Source organism: Meles meles, chromosome 13 (assembly GCF_922984935.1).
Source record: "Meles meles chromosome 13, mMelMel3.1 paternal haplotype, whole genome shotgun sequence".
Taxonomy (NCBI): domain Eukaryota; kingdom Metazoa; phylum Chordata; class Mammalia; order Carnivora; family Mustelidae; genus Meles; species Meles meles.
This window is the reverse complement of record NC_060078.1, coordinates 55,668,464-55,691,780: the sequence shown is the minus strand read 5'-3', so window position 1 is coordinate 55,691,780 and position 23,317 is coordinate 55,668,464. Positions and strand designations below refer to the sequence as shown.

General features: G+C 37.5%; 1 protein-coding gene across 1 annotated transcript in view; it reads right to left on the bottom strand.

Annotated features, from left to right (window-relative positions):
- Positions 1–23,317, bottom strand: part of CC2D2B (coiled-coil and C2 domain containing 2B) — a 98,092-nt gene extending 74,775 nt beyond the window's left edge. Inside the window, exons 1-10 of the mRNA XM_046026600.1 lie at positions 23,258–23,317; positions 22,438–22,489; positions 21,069–21,145; positions 20,645–20,711; positions 18,516–18,610; positions 13,754–13,952; positions 13,311–13,447; positions 13,081–13,209; positions 3,368–3,577; positions 763–860 (exon numbers count right to left, since the gene is read on the bottom strand). Of these exons, the coding sequence (XP_045882556.1) occupies positions 763–860; positions 3,368–3,577; positions 13,081–13,209; positions 13,311–13,447; positions 13,754–13,952; positions 18,516–18,610; positions 20,645–20,711; positions 21,069–21,145; positions 22,438–22,489; positions 23,258–23,317 (1,124 nt within the window). The remainder of the gene's footprint in view (positions 1–762; positions 861–3,367; positions 3,578–13,080; positions 13,210–13,310; positions 13,448–13,753; positions 13,953–18,515; positions 18,611–20,644; positions 20,712–21,068; positions 21,146–22,437; positions 22,490–23,257) is intronic.

The window sequence follows — 23,317 nt, the reverse complement described above, 5'->3', positions numbered from 1 at the left end:
CTTGTGCAAGGTATATGTCAACCTTCTCAAGTAACATTGTTTGCATTTAACTAAATTATTCTACGAAACCAATTATTAGAGACTGTTGTCTCTAGACGTTGTAAAACTACATCAGCTCAACGGGCAGGGAAATTCTTTAACTACCAAACCACTCTCTTATATAGACAATTACTGTATCTTTATGCATAGGTGAACTTTCTATCCAGTAAGTACCTCCCTGTGAGTTTTCCTGCTTTTGGAGATCTTGACAAATAATTATGTTTTGTCTTAGAATTATTTTTCCAGTTATTTCATACTTTCTTCTCTTTCCAACTATTCTATAAGCTAATGGTTCCCAACTTTAAGACCATTTTTTTTTTTACAGGGGTTCTTAAATCTATGTGCTCTTTGAGTATTACATTTAGACTGAATTAGTAATACATATTGTACATGTGTATATATAGACTAATTCTTAAATATATACAAATGCTTGAGACTAATATGATCCTAAAAATACTGGTGAACTCAGGGTGGTTTATAATTAACATTTGCTTTTTTTAAATCAATGGATATTAAAATTACAACTACTTTCATGTGACACTTTATGAAATATTTTTACACAAAACTGGGTCTTAAGGAAAGGCTGGAGCCACTTCTGTAATTGCCTAAAGACTAGGGACCTTGTCTTTTCCTTATTTTATATCTTCCATAGCAACTGCAATACTCAGCTTAAAGAAGTTATTTTTAAATGGTTAGTAGATATATTAATGGCCTCAAACCTACCTTATCTGCCAGTAATAACCTTGTAAAGATTTTTTGGTCAGCTGGCTTCTTTCCAAGTTTTCATTTGCTAATTTGGTAGCATCTGTCAGTGCTTTCAGCTACAACAAAGAAAAGAGCTTTTTTGTGTATCTCATCCACTATTACCAGCACTCCAATTTCTCCAAAGGTCTAGGCATGTGCAACAGAAGCACAACTGCATAACTTTTTGTGTATTTGTCTTATTTTCCAAAATATATTTCATATAAGCACCTTGGGGTAGAACTGAGAAGAGCATCAATATCCAAGGAATAAACATTATACCTAGAACTTTCTAGGTAATCAGTTCACCAATTAATGTAAAAAAATATCAATTAATCAAGATGGTAGATTGAGCACAGGAATCTACCTTATCTTCCACCTAAAATCCCATGGTTACAGAAAAGATATCTGTTTATCTGTCTTAACCATATCCACTGCTAACATCACATCCATATATATACATGTATATTTATAACTGTTTTTAACTCCCTGTAAAAAATAAATGCATAACAACATAGGAAAACAAGAAAAAATAAAATCAAGAGAAGATGATACTGAGGAAAGCAAAAAGATAGAAATATCCACAGAGAATATTCATAGAGAAATAAAACTGAAGGAACCTGTACCCTAAAACATTTGTAGGACAAATCTGTCACAGTTAGGGACAGTTTATAGGAACTCGAGTCAATTAATATGAACTTTTACTGGAAGAAATCAGAAGACCTCAACAAACATGAAGACATACTATAGTTCTGGTTAAGGGAATATAACTTTTATAAAGATAAAAATTTCTTTCAAAATTAGTATAATATAATATAATCATAGTAAATATAATAAGCGAATTTTAAAAACAGAAGTTGACAAGCTAATTCTTAAGTTCATATGGGCAATCAAATCTTCAAGAACATACAACATTGTAGGAAAAAATGAAGAGTCACTTGTTTTACTACACTATAATTTAATAATAAAGTAATTAAAACAGGGCACGACGAGGGGTGTCTGGGTGGCTCAGTTGGTTAAGCATCCGCCTTTGGCTCAGGTCATGATCCCAGGGTCCTGCCCTATGTCAGACGCCCTGCTCAGTAGGGAGCCTGCTTTTCCCTCTGCTGCTCCCCCTGCTTGTGCGCTCCCTCTCTCTCTTTCAAGTAAATAATTCTTTAAAATCTAAAAAAAAAAAAAAAAAAGTAGGGCAGGGCTAGACTATTGCATCAATGGAATAAATAGTTCTTAAATCTATAAAATATGTTAAACTAGTTTACAATAAAGGCAGAATTTTAAATTCTGGTGTTTGGCTAACCTTTGGGAGAAAAGAAACTGAACTGAATCTTACAAGCTGCCAATACAAACACTAGACAGAATACAAGTCTAGAAATTACACATGCACACACACATATTATTAGAATATATAAAAAGATAACTGTAATTTTGGTCTCTCAGACACTATTGGTTACACTTGAAAGGTCACTTTTCTTGGATGACAGAACCCTAATTTTGTTCAATTGCTTAATTATCTTCCATGTGTTTCAGAGGTAAACCCTGATTAGCCATTTGTAGCAATTTCATTCTTTTTGCTAGTGCTGGTTGAGACATGATCATGTGAGATAACTCTAGCGAATGAGACTGGAGGGCAAATCTGCCCAGACGTGGGGGAAAGGCTGAAGAGGGCTCTCAAGTACTATGCATACTGTGTGTCTGGACAGCTGCCTTGAACTGGAGCAGCCAGGCAGTTTACCTGACAGGAGCCAACCAAGTCAATTTGCTGAAGATGAACATTAGAAAGGGAGGGGAAAAGCTAGGGTTGTTGACGGTATTGTTGAAGCTCCAAATCAGCCAACCCTAGAGTAGCCCTAACTTTGGACTTGTGATATAGGAGGTAATAACTTTTCCTTACTGTTTAAAGCCATTGAAACAATTGCTTTCCTTACTGGTTAAAGCAACTGAAAAGCTGACTGATACACTTGGGGTAGAGAAGGTCTTAGGAAGCCAACAACAAAACCTAAAATACACAAGGGAAAAGATGGAAAGATGTGGCCTCATTAAAAATTTTAACGTTTGCCAAGATACATAAAAAGTGAAATTAAAAAGCAAGTAAATGAGAGGTACAAATTCATAAAAAATAATCAGTGGGTACTCATTTGATTTTCCCCCCACACTTTCATGTAACCTTTATGCTGTCATTGGATGATTGGTTTAATCATTCTTAGACTAAGACTTTTCACATTTTATATGAGATTCAAGATCTAATATTTTCATCAAAAATACTTTACTAGACTTAAAACAACCATATGGCTCTTTTAAATAGTAATCTTTTCAAATACTCTTCTTGAGTCATAGGACCAAGAATACCAATGATTAGCAAACCATCTGTAAGTGCTAAATATCCTGCAGGATATGTTTGAGGCTACCTCCCTGGTCAGTCAACTCCCAGAGTTTCTTTTCAGAGAAACTGAAAGAAACTATTGTTCCAATTGGTTAAATATTTAAAATGCTAAGGGAGTATGTTCTAGGATAGCTTGCTCTGTACTCTTTGTTTTCTCTTTCAATATTAAATCTTCAGCTCTATAAATATAATGGAAGCCATTCTCACCTTCTCATAAAGCAGCTGAGGTAAATTCTGTTGCTGCCTGTCCTGAAAACACTCATAAAGTTGAAGCAGCCTAGCACATAATACTTGTTCTTGATTGAAGAGAGGATGATGGCTGAATTGTAAACCCACAATATTGAGATCTAATTGGTACATTTCCCTTTGACCTTCTGTTTTGTTCCTAATAGAGCTTTCCAGATCAGGTTTCACTGCCTTTTAAAGAAAAATACCTACACAATGTTAATTTGATTCTTTGAAATTATAAGTGACTTTTCTTTATAAAAGTAACATGTTAATTGTAAGGAAATTAAGGGATGTAGAAAAGCAATAAACAATAATTTGGTCCTTCTTCCTTGAAATTATGACCCCTGATTTCATTAAATATATTTATATTACATCCACTTTAATCATCTTGCTATAATTTATGTCATATACCTTACTGTTGTGTGCTGGTAGAGTTTAGACTTTCAGGTTATAAACCCTGCCAATGATTTCCTAAAGCAACACTAGGACAAATGGTGTTTAGATCCTTTGAGAGTTATGATCTAATAGTTATCTATGAGTGAGAGTTAAGTGGTAAACCCTTACTAAAACATTGTTCGTATGTGAATATATTGTTAATCCCCTGGAAAATTCCCTGGAGGGGCTTGGAACCTCCAAGCAAGTGCTAAGGAGACCATTTATCTTTATACATGAGACTGTCTCCACTTGTATACCAGATTGCCCTTAAATTAGCTGAAGTCTTTAGGCCTTAAATTATATACAAAATGATTCAAATATGTTTTAGTACCCTATTCTGAATTTAAGCACATTTGCTTGAATATGTATGTGACTGGTTTTTAGTGATGTAATTTGAGAGGGTTAACGGGTTACTTGGCATGCACTGTCTAGTTTGTAAGTCTAGCCACTTCCAATAAGATCCATGACTGCATCTCCCTGAAAAAGAAAGCCCGAGCCCTTTCTCTGGACCAGTCTGGTGTAATAGAACATGCTTGTGCCATTGCTATTACAACTACTGTTACACTGAAAAACTGCTATCCCACCTGTGGCCTGGTGTGGCAGATCCTCAAGGACTGCAGAAATGCCTGTATTTCTCCCTCCCTACTCTCTCCGGAGCTAGGAATCTCCGTTTCCTCACTGGTTTGCGGGAGGGCAAGAGAAGAGCCATAAAGTTTGTTTTTGTTTCATCCTTACCTTATAAGTCTCTATTCTCTATGGAAGGACCAACTCAGAGGAGAAAACCTTGTCTTGATTCCACTTAAAAGGTTTAGTCAGTTAGTAGTAAAATGGTCATTTACCAGGCAAAACCACCAAGAAATAAACAGTTTTGGTATTAAGTAACCAAATTATAAATAAACTTTTGAAAATTAAATTTCCTAAGCTAGAAAGGACTGTCTTATTGAGCAGATTCTGCACTGGTCAATTAAGTGAGGGGATTAAGTGAATTTCTAGAACTGAGTTAGACCAAAAGCACAAAGATCTAGGAATAATAAGTCAAAGGCCAGGTAAGTGCACAAAAATATCCACGCTGATGACAAGTGTAAAATCTATGTAAAGACATGAGGATGTCTGAATAGGGAGAAAAGGGCATAGTCAAATGGTCAGGCAAAACTCACACAGGCAATGAGACCTGGGGCAGAGGAATGTGGCAGAGGCAACAGCACAGAGAGGACTTTGGTACTTGTGCAGCTCTTATCTGTGCTTCAGTCACCCTTATATTTCTTTTATTTTGGCGAGAAACCCCAAATGAGCCTTGCCTCTAAGGCTAGCTAGGCAGAGTAATCAATGTGGGTAAGATAAAAGGGAAAAGCAGGCAGAAACATTTGTCTGGCACAAATTCCAGAACATCGTCTGTTATGGATGCTACAGAATGAATTTTAATACTCAGTTTAGATACCTGGTGAAGTGACATTTCCATTTATTTCCAAGTCTAAAAGGTCCATGAAATACTGAAATTCTGCTTGGATGAAGCTAGAATAAATAAATGCACTTAAGGAAAAAGGTATTTGTTCAGCCCAGTGGTTTCCAATTTGGGATTCTGGTGGTTACAAAGGTTAATCTAGATGGCGGTTAGTATTTCTCCAAAAATTGTGTATTTTGCATTTATTTGTTATCATCCAATTGTTCATGCATGCAATCATTCATTCATTAATTCAACAAACTCCATTGTTTCAAGGATCTCTCTCCCTAAGAATAATGGTCTCAGATAATTATGTTAAAATATCTGTGCTTTATCTTCAGCAGAATTTAGATGAAACATATTGTCACCATAAGATGTAAAAGTTATACCACATAATAACAAAGAATAAGATAAGATCAGTACTAGGGATTATCTCTCCTCCCTCTTTCATTCTTTTATTTTTATTTTTAATGGAGATGGATGTTTTTAGTGGCCAAACTGGAGAAAACAGAAAGATAGTGCTATGTTGGGTGTGTATGTGTATTGGGGGAGGGGATCATTTACAAAATATAAGTAAATATGTTATTTTATAAATGAGGATGGGGTAGAGACATTGCCAGTCTCTCAGGGTGTGATAGGCAGCATGCAAAAAATTATCTTTCTAAGATTATGCCAGTCAATTGATGTCTTTCTCTTCTAATGTATACTAGAGCCATAAAAGTTTACATCTACTGAGACTGCATTATAAATAATAAAAGCACTCATTGAGTGTCTACTATATGCTAAGCATTTGGATATGTGTTAGGAATTGACTCAAGAAAGAAAGAAAGGAAGGAAGGAAGGGAAAGGAAGGAAGAAAGAGAAGAAAAGAAAAGAAAAGAAAAGAAAGGAGAAAAAAAGAAAAGAAAAGAAAACCCGGGGCGCCTGGGTGGCTCAGTGGGCTTCCTCCTCTTTCTCTGCCTGCCTCTCTGCCTACTTGTGATCTCTGTCTGTCAAATAAATAAATAAAATCTTTAAAAAAAAAAAAAAGAAAAGAAAAGAAAACCCTACTCTGCAGTCAAGCAGGAAACAGATTAGGTAAACAGAAGATAGAGATACAGATTGAACCTTGACACAATTGCAACCTAGCTGAAATCAGAGAAGTCCCTAATTGGATTAAAATGATTGTCCCCACTCAATACGCCTAACAAAGCAAAGGACAGCACCTTTCTGAAAGAAGATGTCGTCTAGATCTTTTATAACTTTTCATATGTAATATTTGTAATACAATAGTCATCGACCATAATAAAAGACCAGTCTAAATGAGCAAAATGAAGAGAAAAAAAAAAAAAAAAAAAAAACCAGACTTGCAGGAACCCAGATATTACAGTTACCAGATATGGGCTTTAAAGTAGCTATTATTAATGTGTTTTTAAAAACAGAGTAAAAGAGAAAATACATGAAAGCATGGCATATTCTAGGAGGAAACTGGAATATATACATAAGAATCAAATGTCAGATGAACATTTTGAACTGAAAATATCTGAAATTAAGAATTCATTAGACAGGGGCGCCTGGGTGGCTCAGTGGGTTAAAGCCTCTGCCTTCAGCTCAGATCATGATCTCAGGGTCCTGGGATCGAGCCCTGCATCGGGCTCTCTGCTCAGCAGGGAGCCTGCTTCCCCCTTTCTCTCTCTGCCTGCCTCTCTGCCTACTTGTGATCTCTGTCTGTCAAATAAATAAATAAAATCTTAAAAAAAAAAAAAGAATTCATTAGACAGGGATGCCTTGGTGGCTCAGCTGGTTAAGTGGCTGCCTTCCGCTCAGGTCATGATCCCAGTGTCCTGGGGTCGAGTCCCACATCAGGCTCCTTGCTCAGCAGGGAGCCGGCTTCTCCCTCTGCCTCTGCCTGCCACTCTGTCTGCCTATGCTCACTCTCTCTGACAAATAAATAAATAAACCTTAAAAAAAAAAAAAAGAATTCATTAGACAGATGATTTTGGGAATATGGTGGCATTATAGCTTTAGATAGTCCCAAATCTCTACCATTAAAACAGGCAGAGCAACTACATAGCAAAGCCAAAAATCCATGGACAAGGTGCGTAACAGAACTACATCTCCAAGAATCCCTCATGAAACCCAAAATACAAGTGGGTGAAGACAAACCACCAACAGTAGAAAGCTTGCATAATGTCGGTGATTATCTGGGAGAAATCAGAGAAGCAATGAAGCATCTGAAGACCCTGAGAGCAGGAAAACCCCAAGGAGCCGAAAGTTAGTTGTTCATCGGAAAGTGCAGCATGCCAACTCAAAAACAGCAGCTAAAACTGGAAGAGGTTTTGTCTACTCCACCTATTGGGGGTGGGGTGGTGCCCGCTTTTGGAGAGGACTAAAGGGGCTGAGAGGAACCTATTTCCTCAGAATTTTTAGGACAAGTCTTCACACTAAAGAGAAACTTCTAGGAGTGGTATAAAAATTGAGAAGGCCAGGAACCACAGAGATTAAGGAAAGAAAAGGTAGAAAAAAAATATCTGGGAAGGGAAATCAGTCAAAAAATTTTGGAAATCCAGCCACTATATATTTCTAACACTAGAAAAAAACAACAGAGTTCTGTGACATTATTAGAAAAGTTATTAGGGGTGCCTGGCTGGCTCAGTTGGTTAAGTGCCTGACTCTTGATTTCAGCTCAGGTCATGATCTCGGGGTCATGGGATGGAGCCCTGCATGGGCTCCCAGCTCAGCATGGAGTCTGCGTGACATTCTCTCTCCATCTCCCTCTACTCCTCCCCCTGTGCTCTCTCTCTCTCTAAAATAAATGGATTAATCTTTTTTTTTTAAATAAAGGTTTTACTTATTTGACAGAGAAAGACCCAGCGAGAGAGGGAACACAAGCAGGGGGAGTGGGAGAGGGAGAAGCCAGCTTCCCGCTGAGCAGGAAGCCCTATGCAGGGCTCAATTCCAGGACCCTGGGATCATGACCTGAGCCAAAGGCAGATGCTTAACCAACTGAGTCACCCAGGCGCCCCATAAATGGATAAATCTTAAAAAAAAAGAAAGAATAAAAATGAATAGACAAAAAAAATGAATAGAGAGTAAAATAATATTCCCACAAAGTACAACAGAAAGAAATCCCAAAACAGATAAAAATAGAAATTGTACCTCTGAATGAGCTAAAAGACACTGAGAAAAATTTTATGACATTTAAGAACATAAATCAGGGGCGCCTGGGTGGCTCAGCGGATTAAAGCCTCTGCCTTTGGCTCAGGTCATGATCCCAGGGTCCTGGGATCGAGCCCCGCATCGGGCTCTCTGCTTGGCTGGGAGCCTGCTTCCTCCTCTCTCTCTCTCTGCCTGCCTCTCTGCCTACTTGTAATCTCTATCTGTCAAAAAAAATAAATCTTTAAAAAAAAAAAAAAAGAACATAAATCAGAGTTAAAAAAAACAGAAATGCGGAGACAAAAAGAATTAAAATTTTATTTATTTATTGAAGATTTTATTTATTTATTTGACAGACAGAGATCACAGGTAGGCAGAGAGGCAGGCAGAGAGATAGGAAGGGAAGCAGGCTCCCTGCTGAGCAGAGAGCCTGATGATGGCCTCGATCCCAGGACCCTGAGATCACGACCTGAGCCAAAGGCAGAGGCTTTAACCCACTAAGCCACCCAGGCGCCCCAGAATTAAAAATTTTAAAAAATTAGAAATTAAGCCTAAACTAGAAGGAGCATAAGGGCAAAGAAACACCACAAAAATGAACTTTTTCTTAAGGTGTAGAGGGAGAAATCTTTCTACATAAAAAAGAAATGAATAAAGAGAGAATTCATTGGATGGATTTAACAGGAGATAAAGCAGAGCAGAAAATTAGATAAGTGAAGTAGAAGACAGATCAGATAAATACTCAGACTAAAGATCAGAGAGAAGACAAGGAATAAAAAAATAAAAGCAAAGTAAGACACAAGGGACATGTGTACTTAAAGTCCCAGAACAAAAAGAGACTGAGGTATCAGTCATATTTGCTAAGAAAATGGCTGAGAATTTTTTTTAAACTGGTGGATGACATGGAATCATACATTCAGGAAGTTCTAATACCCCAAAGCAGAATAAATAGTGAAAAACTCACAACTCAACATATTATAGTGAAAATTATTGAAAACCAAAGAGAAAAACTGAAAAACAAAATAAGACTTTAAGTTGGCTTTTCAAGGGGTACCTGGATGGCTCAAAGAGTCTGACTCTTGATTTTACCTCAAGGTCATGATCTCAGGATTGTGAGATCTAGCTCCATGTCAGGATCCACTCAAGGAATAGATTTTGCTTAAGATTGTCTCCTCTTGGGGTGCCTGCGTGGCTCAGTGGGTTAAAGCCTCTGCCTTTGGCTCAGGTCATGAACTCAGGGTCCTGGGACTGAGCCCTGTGACCGGCTCTCTGCTCAGCCGGGAGCCTGTTTCCTGCCCCCCCCCCCCCCGCCACCCCGCGCCTCTCTGCCTACTTGTGATCTCTGTCAAATAAATAAACAAAATCTTAAAAAAAAAAAAAAAAAAAAAAGATTGTCTCCTCTCAGGGCACCTGGGTGGCTTTAGCGGGTTAAGCCTCTGCCTTCAGCTTAGGTCATGATCTCAGGGTTGTGGGATCGAGTCCCCCATCAGGCTCTCTGCTCAGCAGGGAGCCTGCTTCCCCCTCTCTCCCTCTCTCTCTGCCCGCCTCTCTGCCTACTTATGATCTCTGTCAAATAAATAATAAAATCCTTTAAAAAAAGGTTCTCTCCTTCTTCTCCCTCTGTTCCTCCCCTCTCCCATAAATAAATAAATACTTTTTTTAAAAAGATGTCTTTTCAATAGAAACAATGAGATTCAAAAGAGAGAAATCTCTCTTCAAAGTGCTAAAAGCAAATAACGTCCAATCTAGAACTCTCGACCTAACAAAAAATACCCCAGCTCAGATTTTTATTTTATGTATTTATTTTTTTACTTCGGGGTTATACTAGGATTCTTCACGGGACTTGGGGACTTCCACAAAAAGGCACTCTTGGCCATGGGTGATTGTCAGAATCATTGTAGTTTGGAGAGGAAAGCAACAGAAAACTCTTATTCTGCCATTATGATGATAACATTCTCTCCAGATTTCTTCTACTTTATCAAGATTATTTTGTCTATTCAGGGTCCTTTGTGGTTCCATATGAAATTTTAAGATTGTTTTTCTGTTTCTTTGAAAAATACCATTGGGATTTTCATAGTGATTGCATCCAATTTGCAGACTGCTTTGGGTAGTATAGATATTTTAACAACATTAAGTCTTCCAATCCATGAACATGTGGTTCTTTCCACAAGACAGTCTTTTATTTTTAAAGAAACTGTATCTATAATTAAAATCATTCCCACAAATAAATTTTCAGGCCAAAATGGATTCATCAGTGAATTCTTCCAAGCACTTAAGAAATAAATAACACTAATATTGTACAATTTTCCCCAGAGAAAAAGAAAATATATATTTCATACAATGGAGTTCTGTATAGCAAGAAGATTAAGCAAAATATTATTTCATGCAGCAACATAGAATGCCTACTCTATTATTATATTTATATATATTTATGTAAAATATAGGCAAAAGTAGAGGTAAGAGTAATCTACAGTGGTAGAAATTATAATAGTAGTTACCATAAGGGGAAATAGTTAATGGCAAAGGACATGAGGGGGACTTCTGGAATGTTGGTAATATTCTATCCTTAAGCTCAATGCTGGTTACACAGGTTTGTTGACTTTATGTAAATTAATTAAGCTAATATACTTGATATATTTATATTTCTGTACATAAAGATAACTAAGTGAATACATTGCTAAAATCCCCCTCAGAGCCTTGGAAAGGGACCTCTGCAAAGTTAGGGACCCTAATCTTAAAATTCATTAGCGTCACAGCAAAACTGCCTCTGACTGAGGCAATTCTCTTTTAGGTGTTCTGATCTTAAGACACCAGACTGAGGGGCCACCTGGGTGGCTCAGTTGGTTGAGCATCTGACTCTTGGTTTTGGCTCAGGTCAAGATCTCAGGGTCGTGAGAACAGAGCCCCCCATGGGCTCTGCACACAGTGGGGAGTCTGCTTAAGATTCTCTCTCTCTCCCACTGCCCTTCCCCCCTCTAAAATAAGTATATCCAAAAAAAAAAAAAAAAGACACCAGATTGAGCTTTCTAAAAGTATTCTATATATGCAATTGAGGATTAGTACAGAGATCTGGGAAAGATACATGTTTGGGAGTCACCGGCAATCACATGGTAGCAGCAGTCATGGAAGCTGGGATTATTAGGCAAAGAGTACGATGAAAAATACTGTATGAAGAAAAAGAACATAAAATTTCTGTATGAAGAAAAAGAACATAAAAAGACCAAGGACCTAATTATATGTCTTCAACATTGAGTTTCTTTGATTCTGCTTGGGTAGAACTCTGTTCATCAAATGATCAGAAGTTCTGGTAGCCAATTGTATATGTCTGTATAAAAGAGGGAAAATTAATTAAAGCTTAAATGCATTTTACATAGTAAAATTAAAAAGGCTTTCTTAGCACAAAGTGTTGGTATATTTTTAGAAAGTCCCAAGAACAATTTATAAGCAGTATAAAGATATGAAAAACATACCACAATTTAAGAAAAAAATTTTTTATTTCCTAAATTCCCTGGGAAAGAAACAGAAACATGGGAAGAAAAGAGCATTTTTTTAAAAAGATTTTATTTATTTGGCAGAGAGGGATCACAAGCAGGCAGAGAGACAAGCAGAGAGAGAGAGGGGAAAGCAGGCTCCCCACTGAGCAGAGAGCCGGATGCAGAGCTCAATCCCAGGACCCTGAGATCACGACCTGAGCTGAAGGCAGAGGCTTCAACCCACTGAGCCACCCAGGCGCCCCAAGAGCATTTATCATATATAAAGAAGATCCTTATATGTTATAGAAAGACAAGGAGACTCTCAAAACTGACAATCTTTTCAGTTGAGGGAGAGCCCTCATTTCCTCAGGCTGAGAAGAATCAATCTAATATGTCCCTGCTATCAGAATATGCAAGAACTAACTGTAAGAATTGTAAAGAAGAAGGATTAATTACAGAAGGAAGACATATAATTACTGGGAGAGAGGTAACTCACAGGTTCAAAGCAACAGAGGGAATAAAGAATAACATCCTCTAAGTATTTCTAGTGGGTAGTTTTCCACTTTATATCTACTCACAGCCATATTTCTTATATATAGAATGGTTAAGGCAAATGAATGGGCAACTGAAATTTTGTAAATAGTTCTGATTCAAATTTTTCAAGACAACTTTTAAATATACCTATTTCTGTCCAAATATTTCTTCTCATCAGGTTAATGGACTGCTAATTTTCATAATGTCTTAGAATACATGTAAAACTTATTTCTTTATGAGTATAATATACTTTCATTTTTTAAATTTAGAAAATAGAAAAAGAAATAAAGAAGAAAAATTAAAATAATCCTATGTCCTACTATTCAAAGATAATTATTTGATATATTTTCCCACTCTTTTACTCTATCTACACATGTATGTATGTATTTATTCATTCATTGAGTAATTCATTCATTATCTGTTTGTATAAAATTAGGATCATATATGACTTGGCATTCTGCTTTACCACTTTGCATTTGAGTACTTCCCCATATCACTGAATTTTCCTCAAAAACATAATTTTAATGGTTATTTTACATTTCATCATAGTTTTGCCATTACATTACTCGACTTACTAATACCTTTAGAGGGTGAATTAACACTAGAAACACATAAGTTATAACTGATATTATATGAATTCTTCTAACCATAATCACAAATAAACTGTTGTTGGTTACCTTTCTATATATGGTCTTTAGCGCTGGATTTAAAGATCCCTTGCTTGTGTTTAGCCTGAAATTCCATGACTGTCTAATGGGTGAAGGTAGTGACATAATTTCTCCACTTTCTTCAAACCAACACTTTCCCTACCAAAAATATTTAAGAAATAACGCAGTAAAATATTTCACTAAAAACAAAAGTCACATACTAGCAGTAAATGGTGTAACTTGTTAGCTGGTGTACTTGCCTTTTCTAGGGTAAGCAGGCGGTTCTCCATTTTGTTGCAAGTCTTTTTGTATATTCGTGGCTTTCTCTGAACATAGAATCCTTCATCTTCTAAAATGCGTGGAATCATACCTTTTGGCAATTTACGCTGGTTGACCACTTAATGACAAAACCTAGATATTACTTTGAAGTCCAAATTATTAAACTGGTATTGACCAAAGAATAAAAAAGGCAACTACCATATACCCTACTGTTAAAGTTTAGCAGAAAGTCTAATATATATATATATATATATATATATATATGATTTCTTTTAATCAGTTTCCTTAAAGTCAGAGAAGATGTGAAGAACAAATGTAGAAAATTTTCTGTAATTTTTAGATCAGTTCTTTTTATCTATCCAACATACAAAGAAGCTATTATTCTATGAGTCATTAATGACTTAAATATTGTAAAGAATTTTACCTGGAGAACTACTTGGCACAAAAATGTTTGCCTGTTGTTTTTTGACTTGTTCTTGATCATCTACATATTCAGCAGCTTTTACTTCAAGTAAATCTGGGAAAATGATTTCCTCCATAAAATCTTTATCTTGGCCTTCGGCAAAATTTCGTAAATTATCACCAGGTGAAAAATGTTTGCGGTAACTATCATTTACGGATCTCTGTTGAATACCAAAGAGAAAAAAAATAAGCAAATATGCTGTCCCCATGATTATATATAGATAAGTGAGATGTATTGGGACCTTGCAGTGAATTGTCTTTCTGAGTCATGCCATCTAGTTCAAGGTCAAGCTGAAACTGTTATAACAAAATCTCACTGAACATAGGAAGAATTCATTTAAGGCTTAATGGCATACAGTATGATTTTTCTATAACCCCTCTTTGCAATTCACAATGAAGGACTACTGAAACAGAACTACAACTAAAGTCCCTCCTCATCCATGGAAAATGACCTGAGATATTGGAATATGGTATTTCAACCACTGAGAATTCACAGTGTAAGGCAAAGTCCAGAGACATCAGGCCATGCAGTCTTAAACTGTGTTTTTTTTCACCATTCAGAAAGCACTATTACCTACAATGATATGGAGCATTCATGCTGGTTTCTGGATGGTATTTAAAAGAAAAAAAAAGATTCAACATAGAAATCTATGGCAGAATGATTAGAGTGAGATTCTGAAATATGATAGCTACTACAAAAATTATAAATAATCTGAATATAAGTATCAAAACAGATGTATTACTAAATATCAAAATGCATACTTTTATATAAGGATCAGAAATTTTATATGAGTCTCTTCACACACACAAAAATCATGAATTTATTCTGGATGACTTTACTTATCTAATTCGAAATCTATATATACGGAAAAACAGAAGGAGACAGAGAGCGTGTGAGTCATGCAAATAAAATCCCTCAATTTTCCAAAACATACATTTGGGGATAAATAGTTAAATTAAGAGGGGCGCCTGGGTGGCTCAGTCGGTTGGGCAGCTGCCTTCGGCTCAGGTCATGGTCCCAGGGTCCTGGGATCGAGCCCCGCATCGGGCTTTCTGCTCAGTGGAGAGCCTGCTTCTCCCTCTCCCTCTGCCTGCCGCTCTGCCTACTTGTGCTCTCTCTATCTCTCTGTCAAATAAATTAAAATCCTTAAAAAAAAATTAAATTAAGAAATAATCACAGAAATGCCTTTTATATCCAAAAACCTTTGTTTGTGACATCTCTTCCAGAATTCAAGCTAGGTATGACACTGACATCTAGAAGCAAGATTTGAGGGATCTCTAACACAGGGGATCTCTGAAGATTCCAATCCCGACAAGAAGGGGCTTGAACTCCCGTTATCAGGCATCTCTCATAATACCCCTGGTGTGGACCAGGGCTTTCAACCTGCCTTCAGAGCTAAGGCTTGTCCTGATGGCTGAGTAGGTCAGTGCTCATCTTGGATCCCAAACAAGTCTCTTTTAAAGAGTTGTTTGTGACCAAACAAGTCTCTTTTAAAAATCTTACCCTGTTCAATTGGCCTATATTTTTAGCCTTAGACAAACTATGATTTTAACCAACATAAGCCCCATCTGACCAACTATTCCTTATTTAATCTAAGGCTAGCTGCTCTTCCAGATCTCCTTCCTGGTCTTTACCATGCAGCTCACAGCAGAGCAGTGTCTGTACTGTTAGGTGACGTGTGACAGGGAGTATGAGGTCAGAAGGCATCTAACTTTCCATTCATAATTCTAGATGGACACCTGGGCATGGTGTGGTTAGTGTGGTAAAAAAGAGATATTACCCTCCCCACCCACACCCCCACCCCCGCCATGTCACAGGAACACGCCTTGCTAATTGTGGTATGATAAGTAGAACTGTCAGAAAATAACCCTGGACCTCACTCTGGGCTGCCCAGACAACATATTTGGGATCAGGACTCCCCTTTCTCCCTGCAGAAAGAAACCCAGTCTCCCAAACAGTGGCTCTCTCCTCCGTGATGAGGACAGTAGTTTCCTATGGACCTCAAAGTCACCAGGTACAGGGCTTTTCAAGACAGTGCCTCTAAACAACCCACATCTATACCTGACTTACTAAAGCCCAAAGAGCCTATTTGCCTCACTGACCTAATTTCTCTCATGTCTGCTCTCTGGGAAGGAAAAGCAGCCATAACCACAGTACCTGACCCTGGTATCTGTTCAATGGACCGTCTTGTCTCTTGTTTTCCCAGAAAAGCTCATTCCTTAACCCACACTGTGAGACTCTGGGAGGTCACGTGACTTGGCAGAGCATGCACATGTTTGAAACTCACTTATTCAATATTCATTGGAATATTCATTGAGTGCCTAATATGTTTCAGGAAGAAAATAAACAAATAGATATAGAAATATATGCTCAGTAGTGATAAGTGTGTTTAAGAAAAAAAAAACAAGATAGGAGGATAGGATAGAGAATACCACCAGGCCAGGTGGGTAGGGGCTACTATTGTAGATAGGGCTGTCAGATACAGTACCTTAAATTATCTAAAATGATGTATCATTTGAACAGAGACCCAAATGTAATGAGAGAAAGATAGCATGAGGATAAAGGAAGAGCTTTCTAGACAAATAAAAGGTACAAAGTCCTTTGCATGTTGTGAGGAATACGAAGGAGGCCAATCTGGCTGGAGTTGGATAGGAGAAGGGCAAAATGGTAAAAGATGAGGTCAGATAGGTACCAAGTGGGCCAGGACATACAGGCTTTGGAGGACTTTAGCTTTTGTTTGTTTGTTTTTTGTTGTTTTTGTTTTGTTTTGTGAGATAGGAAACTGTTAGAAGGTGTAAGCAAAAGAATGCTATGTCTTAGATTTTAACAGGAGTACTCTGCCCACTGTATGACATGGAAAAGAGACTGTTGGGACACTAGTGAGACACTAGGGAGACACTGGCAATGATCCAGATGAGAGGTTATGGTGGCTTAGACTAGGGTTAGACCTAGTCTAACCTTAGACCAGTGGAAGTGGCGAAAAGTAGGTTGGATTCTGGCATACTTTGAAGGTAGAACCAACAGGATTTGTGATAAATTGAATATGAGGTCTGTTATAAAAGAGGATCCAAAGATGACACCAGGGTTTGGATGAGCAACTGGAAAAATGGAATTGCCATTTACAAATATGATTCTATTCATATGAAAGTCTGTGTATGTGGAAGTCTGGGCATAAGCACTAAGAAAGTTGTGAAAAGTGAGAGTGGTTTATCTCAGTGCAGTGGGATTTGATGTGATTTTTAGTTTCTTCATATGGTTTTTGCATTTTAAGAAATCATGTACATACTTTCTTCAAACTTTTAAAAGATAAAGCTGTTTATTTTATTTTATTTTATTTTTTAAAGATTTTATTTATTTATTGGACAGACAGAGATCACAAGTAGGCAGAGAGGCAGGCAGAGAGAGAGGAAGAAGCAGGCTCCCTGCCTAGCAGAGAGCCTGACGTGGGGCTCGATCCCAGGACCCTGAGATCATGACCTGAGACGAAGGCAGAGGCTTAATGCACTGAGCCACCCAAGTGCCCGAATAAAGCTGTTTTTATTGTAGAAAAACTTGTTATTTGCAAGAACAAAGAAGGAATGAAAGGACTGGGCAGGTTGCCAAGAAAAGGGGATGGAAGGGACTGGGAAGTGAACTGGAATGGAAATGGGTGTCCAACAGGGACTCAGGAGGCCTGAGGGATTAGGTAATGCTGAGCTGCATCAGAAGATACTGGGTAGAATTCCGGGGGATAGTAGTATTGGGGAAGGGACCAAGGAAACTGCAGAGACTAAAGGCAGAAGAGGAACTGGAAAAAGTGTAGAGGAACAGCAGCAGACAGGGAGAGCAGAGGGATGGACAGTCAGGAGATGGGAAAGACCCATGAGACCGACTAGTACAGGTGGAGAGGGCCACCAGGGAATAACAGGGGGTGAGGGGCTTGGGAGGCATGGGAAGAACTGCTAGAAATTAGAAGGGTCTGGGATCAGACTAGGAGGGATGAAGAATGAGGCATCTATGGAGAGTAATGGAGATGACGGAGAACAAAGGGGAGCACTTGGAGAGGACAGGAGCAACAAAAGAAAAAGAAAACACAGGCTTCGGAGGGGACAGCCCGCACTTCCAGCTCTGCTGATGTTTCACCCTCATCCCTGACCTTCCTCCCCTTTATTTTTTTTTAAATTTTTTATTTATTTCTTATTTTTTTATAAACATGTAATGTATTTTTTATCCCCAGGGGTACAGGTCTGTGAATTGCCAGGTTTACACACTTCACAGCACTCACCATCCTTCCTCCCCTTTGAAGTAGACATGATTACTACGAGGATTGGATGATGTCATCCATACTAAAATTTAGTATAACATTGCACATCCAGTAAGTACTCAATAACTGTTTGGAATTATTATTTTTAACAGATTGTTAATTCAAAGAAGAGTTGGCTCAAATAATAAAAATTTCATCTCCTGGGCGCCTGGGTGGCTCAGTGGTTTAAGCCGCTGCCTTCGGCTCAGGTCATGATCTCAGGGTCCTGGGATCGAGTCCCGCATTGGGCTCTCTGTTCGGCAGGGAGCCTGCTTCCCTCTCACTCTCTCTGCCTGCCTCTCTGCCTACTTGTATCTCTCTCTGTCAAATAAATAAAAATCTTTAAAAAAAAATTTCATCTCCTAATCAAGTATTTCATTCTATGCCTTTAATAAAGGGCTAATTTGTCTGAGACAGGAGAAGAAGGGGAACAAATCCAACCTGCTCTGAACAGCGGCCCACAGCAGAGCCTTCTTCACCGCTCAGCATGAAAAACCAAAGCCCTTCATCCAGCGAGACTTCCATCTGTGGATTAAACAATGGTCAACCAGTATTCAGGGTGGAAAAGAGTATTTTTTCTGCTTATACATGCAAGAAATATTTTTCTGTGATATGGTAAACAGTAACGGTCATCTTATTCATGAGCAAGGAGCAGCAAGAGTCTATTTGGTTCATTACATTTTTTTTGGGTTTTGTTTTGAAGTTTCTGGTAACTACGATAAGAAACAGAATGCAGTAGAGCCCAAATGTTCTGCCTCCCAAACTGTCTTGTCACTCTAGCTGGAGTACTAAGAGTATTACTTTACAGTTTGATCAAAATGGGGGCTCAGGGCAAATTCTTCTTTTCTCTCCCTGTTTTTTGATGCTTTCATATATGTGTGCACTCACATACAAGTACCACCCAGCCCACCTACAGTCTTCTGTGGTTATAGACAGTTAAAAGTATTAAAAGGCACATATTCCTACTTATAAATTTGCTGATAAATAAGTTTTTGCTTTTCAGTACTGTCAAGTCTGAATCTTTTAAATGTAAATCACCACTTCTTTCTCACATACATATTAAAATAAACTGTTTTTAGGGAGATTTGGGAAGTAATTAATTCCATAATTAAAAGTAAAACTCAGGTTACTAGAAGTCAAAGAATTTTAAAATATATAAAATACAAAGCTTATCTTATATCCTGTCTGTATCTATAGTTCAGCTGTCACATTAACTTTAATAGTTATTCACCCTGCAACAATGCTACATATCAAAGTTATCAATATATACTTTACTTCCCTTCATCTCTGCTCATCGAAAAACCACTTGCTAAATTTCTCAACTTCCCGAGCAGATATCTAGCAGTTGGTATGGAGAGCCTTAGAAGCCAATTTCTCTTCTTTTTCACCTCTTTTCTTGACACTCAATGGACCAACTTTGACAAGCTTCCAATTTTTTATTATTCAGTTACATAAATCCAATTTAGGCAAATTTTTATTTGCTGAATGAATAGCATGTACACACATCTCTTTTTTTTAGTCTGCTTTTACTTTTAAATTTAATTAAAATAATTCTTACTAAGCACCCAAAAAGGACACTGTGGGGGAAACAAAGATGACTTAAAAAAAATTCCTTGTGGGGCGCCTGGGTGGCTCAGTCGTTAACCATCTGCTTTTAGAGCAGGTCATGATCCCAGGGTCCTGGGACGGAGTCCTGCATCAGGTTTCCTGCTGGTAGGAAGCCTGCTTCTCCCTCTCCCACTCCTCCTGCTTGTGTTTCCTCTCTCTGTGTGTTTCTTTTCTGTCAAATAAATAAAATATTTTTTTAAAATTCCTTGCATTTTAAAATTTGTAGAGTTAGTCTCGCTGCTTATGGCAGAAACGACTAGTTGTCTATTATTGTCTTTCCCCCCATCTCTAATAACAGAATCTACTTTTGGGGGGATACCTAAATATTTTCCCCGCATTCCTTTAGGGGAAGTCATGTGTGCAGCTTGCAGGTCTTACCCTATATGAGATCAATCTGCAACCCTCTGGCTCTTTCCTTCTTTCCCTGTGGCCGGCAAATAAAGGCACTGGAGCTTTGCCACTGGACTCAGAGATAGAAACCATCTGCTAAAGACGGCAGAGCTCTCCTGGCAGTTTAGACTACTCACCTGTTAACAACTAGAGAGAAATAAAACTTCGATCCTAATTAAGACATTTTACTTGGAATCCTTGGGCTAAAGGTGCTTAGCAACTTTTACCCTAAATAAGCTAGTTCCCCTAAAACAGAGGAGTTGTTTTGCCATTTCAAGTTTTAAACATGTGATTACACATTGAATTGTAAAACAAAAACTGTAAATTGGGGATCACCTACAGTATTTTATTATAATTTTTTTAGGATAAAAATAATGTCAGGTAGGAATAAAGAATGCTGTAAATTGGTATGAGGAATCTTTGTGCAGTGACAATAATGGCTTAGAGTGTTGATTGCGTCACTCTGTAAGTTTACTAAAAATCGTTAAATCATACACTTAAAATGAGTGATATTTTGCTATATAAAGTATAACTCAATAAAGCTGTTCTAAAAAGTATAAAAAAATTATTTACCTCAGGCCATTGATACATCTTCTCAGCAACAAGTAGCTGAGGTGAGGATTTTTCACCTTGATTAATCTGAAACACAACGTAAGTAAACGGTATGGAAAATTTAATCTTCACAAATATAGACATAACTGCGCTTATAAGGCTTTTATCCAAAATGGATAAAAAAAATCAAGATTTTTCAATGCTTTTCTTTCAACAAGTACATACATGTTTTCCCTTGAGATGTCATATACAGTTACCGTGCCTAATTCAACTTTTCTTAGCTTTAGGTTTGGGGGAAAAAAGCATGGAAAAGACAAAACATTTGGGATTTAAGGAGCTTTGTTAGGGCTGAATTTTCACTCTTTTCTGAAAAAGAAAAGTTTATTATGATATATATTGCAGTAAGCAGTAAATACGAAAACAGGAAAGAAAAAAAAGCATTACCTTAGCATTTTTTAGCTTCTCTCTGACTTTGCCTCTCAATGTTTCTATTACGTTTTTATTTTCTTCTGCATCTAAATCTATCAAGAAGTCAACATAATAAAGAGTTCACGACACCTTCTTATAATAAAACAGCAACAGTAGAAAAAAGTGCTTATTAAATAGCTAAACTGCATGTATTTCTAAAGATCATGACAATTACAAAGACCGGGTCATTGTCCTATGTGAGCTTAGAACCTAAGACCAGAGGCTGTTATCCCTTCCCTCTTTTCCATTCTGGACTAAATAGTCAGGACTGAAACTTGCTTCTTTTTGTGACTTTCTCCCCTACCTTCTATATTCTTAGCTATTGGAGAGTCCTTTGTAGTCATTCAAAAAAGAAAAAAAAGAAAGAAAAAAGTGAGCTCCGATAAGCATGAGAACAGTCACATTCTATGTAGACTGTTCTGTAGAGTTTACAAATAACAAAGCCGGGTTATCTCAATATGATTAAACTGAAGAGAAAGGGATCTGAAAGGAAGAGAGAGAAGTGTCTATGTACCCATTTTAACTACTTATGTCAGTTCTGAAAAGTCAGTATAATACCGCCAACCCTGATTTCTGCCAGCTCTTAAAGGATATGAAACATGAGTATAAAGAAGGTTCCAGGTAGTGTGTGCACTCTAAACGACGTGTTATTTTCTGCTCATTCACCAGACAATCCACCAGATGGACTGAGAAAGATAAGGGTTGTGCAGTCCTATTTACAGTAGAAAATGGAGAACCTATTGGTTATTCTGCCTTGCATTTTTCTTTTTCTTCTCCTTTGAGTATTCAAAAGGTTGCAGAGAGGCCAATGGAAATAAAGGATAATATAAAGCTAAATTACTATAGGTAATGAGAATCCTCTTTATCTGCAGTATTCCTTGATAAGTTTAAAAATTACTAGTTGGTTTGTTTATACTCTATTCCCAGAATTTAGAATAGGCAGATGTCACAAAGTAGGGTAGGGTCTCAATACATATATGGCGGATGAATGAACCAGGCTTCAACCATATTTATATATGTTTTTCCATATATATGAGATCTGGAGCTTCCTGAAGCAGGTTTTATATCTATGCATGTTTATGGACTAACACAGTCTCAAGCACTAGTGACTTCTTCATGTTCGCAGAAAGGAAGAGAAAACAAAATTTGGTTTTATTACACGTGTTGACTTTACTATGTATTTTCTTATGCCCATCTTGTATTATCTAGGAAGTTTCATTTCTGTTTTAACTCATTTCTTAAGAAACTTGTGTTCCCATTTGAAACCCTATGATAGGATTAGTCATTTACATCTTTAAAAAATAGAAATCAGCAGTATCAGAGTTGTGGTATACTTATTGAGAACCTTTTTGGAGATGGTTGTCTACATTTTCTTCTGCACTGTTATCTTCTGACATCTGTAAAAAAGTTGGGGGGGGTAAGGTTACCTTATATCTTTTTGTTTTGGCATGGAACATCTTTTCATATGTTCATCAGCCCTTTGAAAGTCATCACCTTTAAAATGCCAATTCATGTCCTCTGCCTATTTTCTTAAATTTCACCTTTTTATCAATTGGTATGACCTCTTTAAATATAGTGGATTTTTGTTTTAGATTATTTATTTATTTATTTATTTGACAGACAGAGATCACAATAGGCAGAGAGGCAGGCAGAGAGAGAGAGAGGAGGAAGCAGGTTCCCTGCCCAGCAGAGAGCCTGATGCGGAGCTCAATCCCAGGACCCTGGAATCATGACCTGAGCCGAAGACAGAGGCTTTAACCCACGAAGCCACCCAGGTGCCCCAATACAGTGGATTTTTAATTTTTAAATGACGAAGTTTCTCTCTGTAATAGCAAAAGGACCTTTGATTGATAAAATCCAATGGTTAGTTATTAGTGTTCATTTATTACTAACTTTACAGATCTTTTAGGAGGGCCAAGTAAGACTAGACATATGAAAATACTTTGAAATTCAACACTCTATCCATGTTAGCTATTTACTTGATTACTCTGTAGCATCTGGTAATGTTGGGCACCTTTATTTTCTGAAAACTTTTTATATCATTGCTCTCTACTCTCTGGCCACTTATTCAATGGTCACACTTCTCTTCATAGTTTACATGCAGGCACATTCCAAGGCTTTGGAGAGTGGATGTATTCCCAGGGCTTCCCAAATCTGTCTCCAACCTTGACTGCTATCCTGAATACCATACTTCTAGCTGTCTGCTGGTATTTCTGATTGAACAT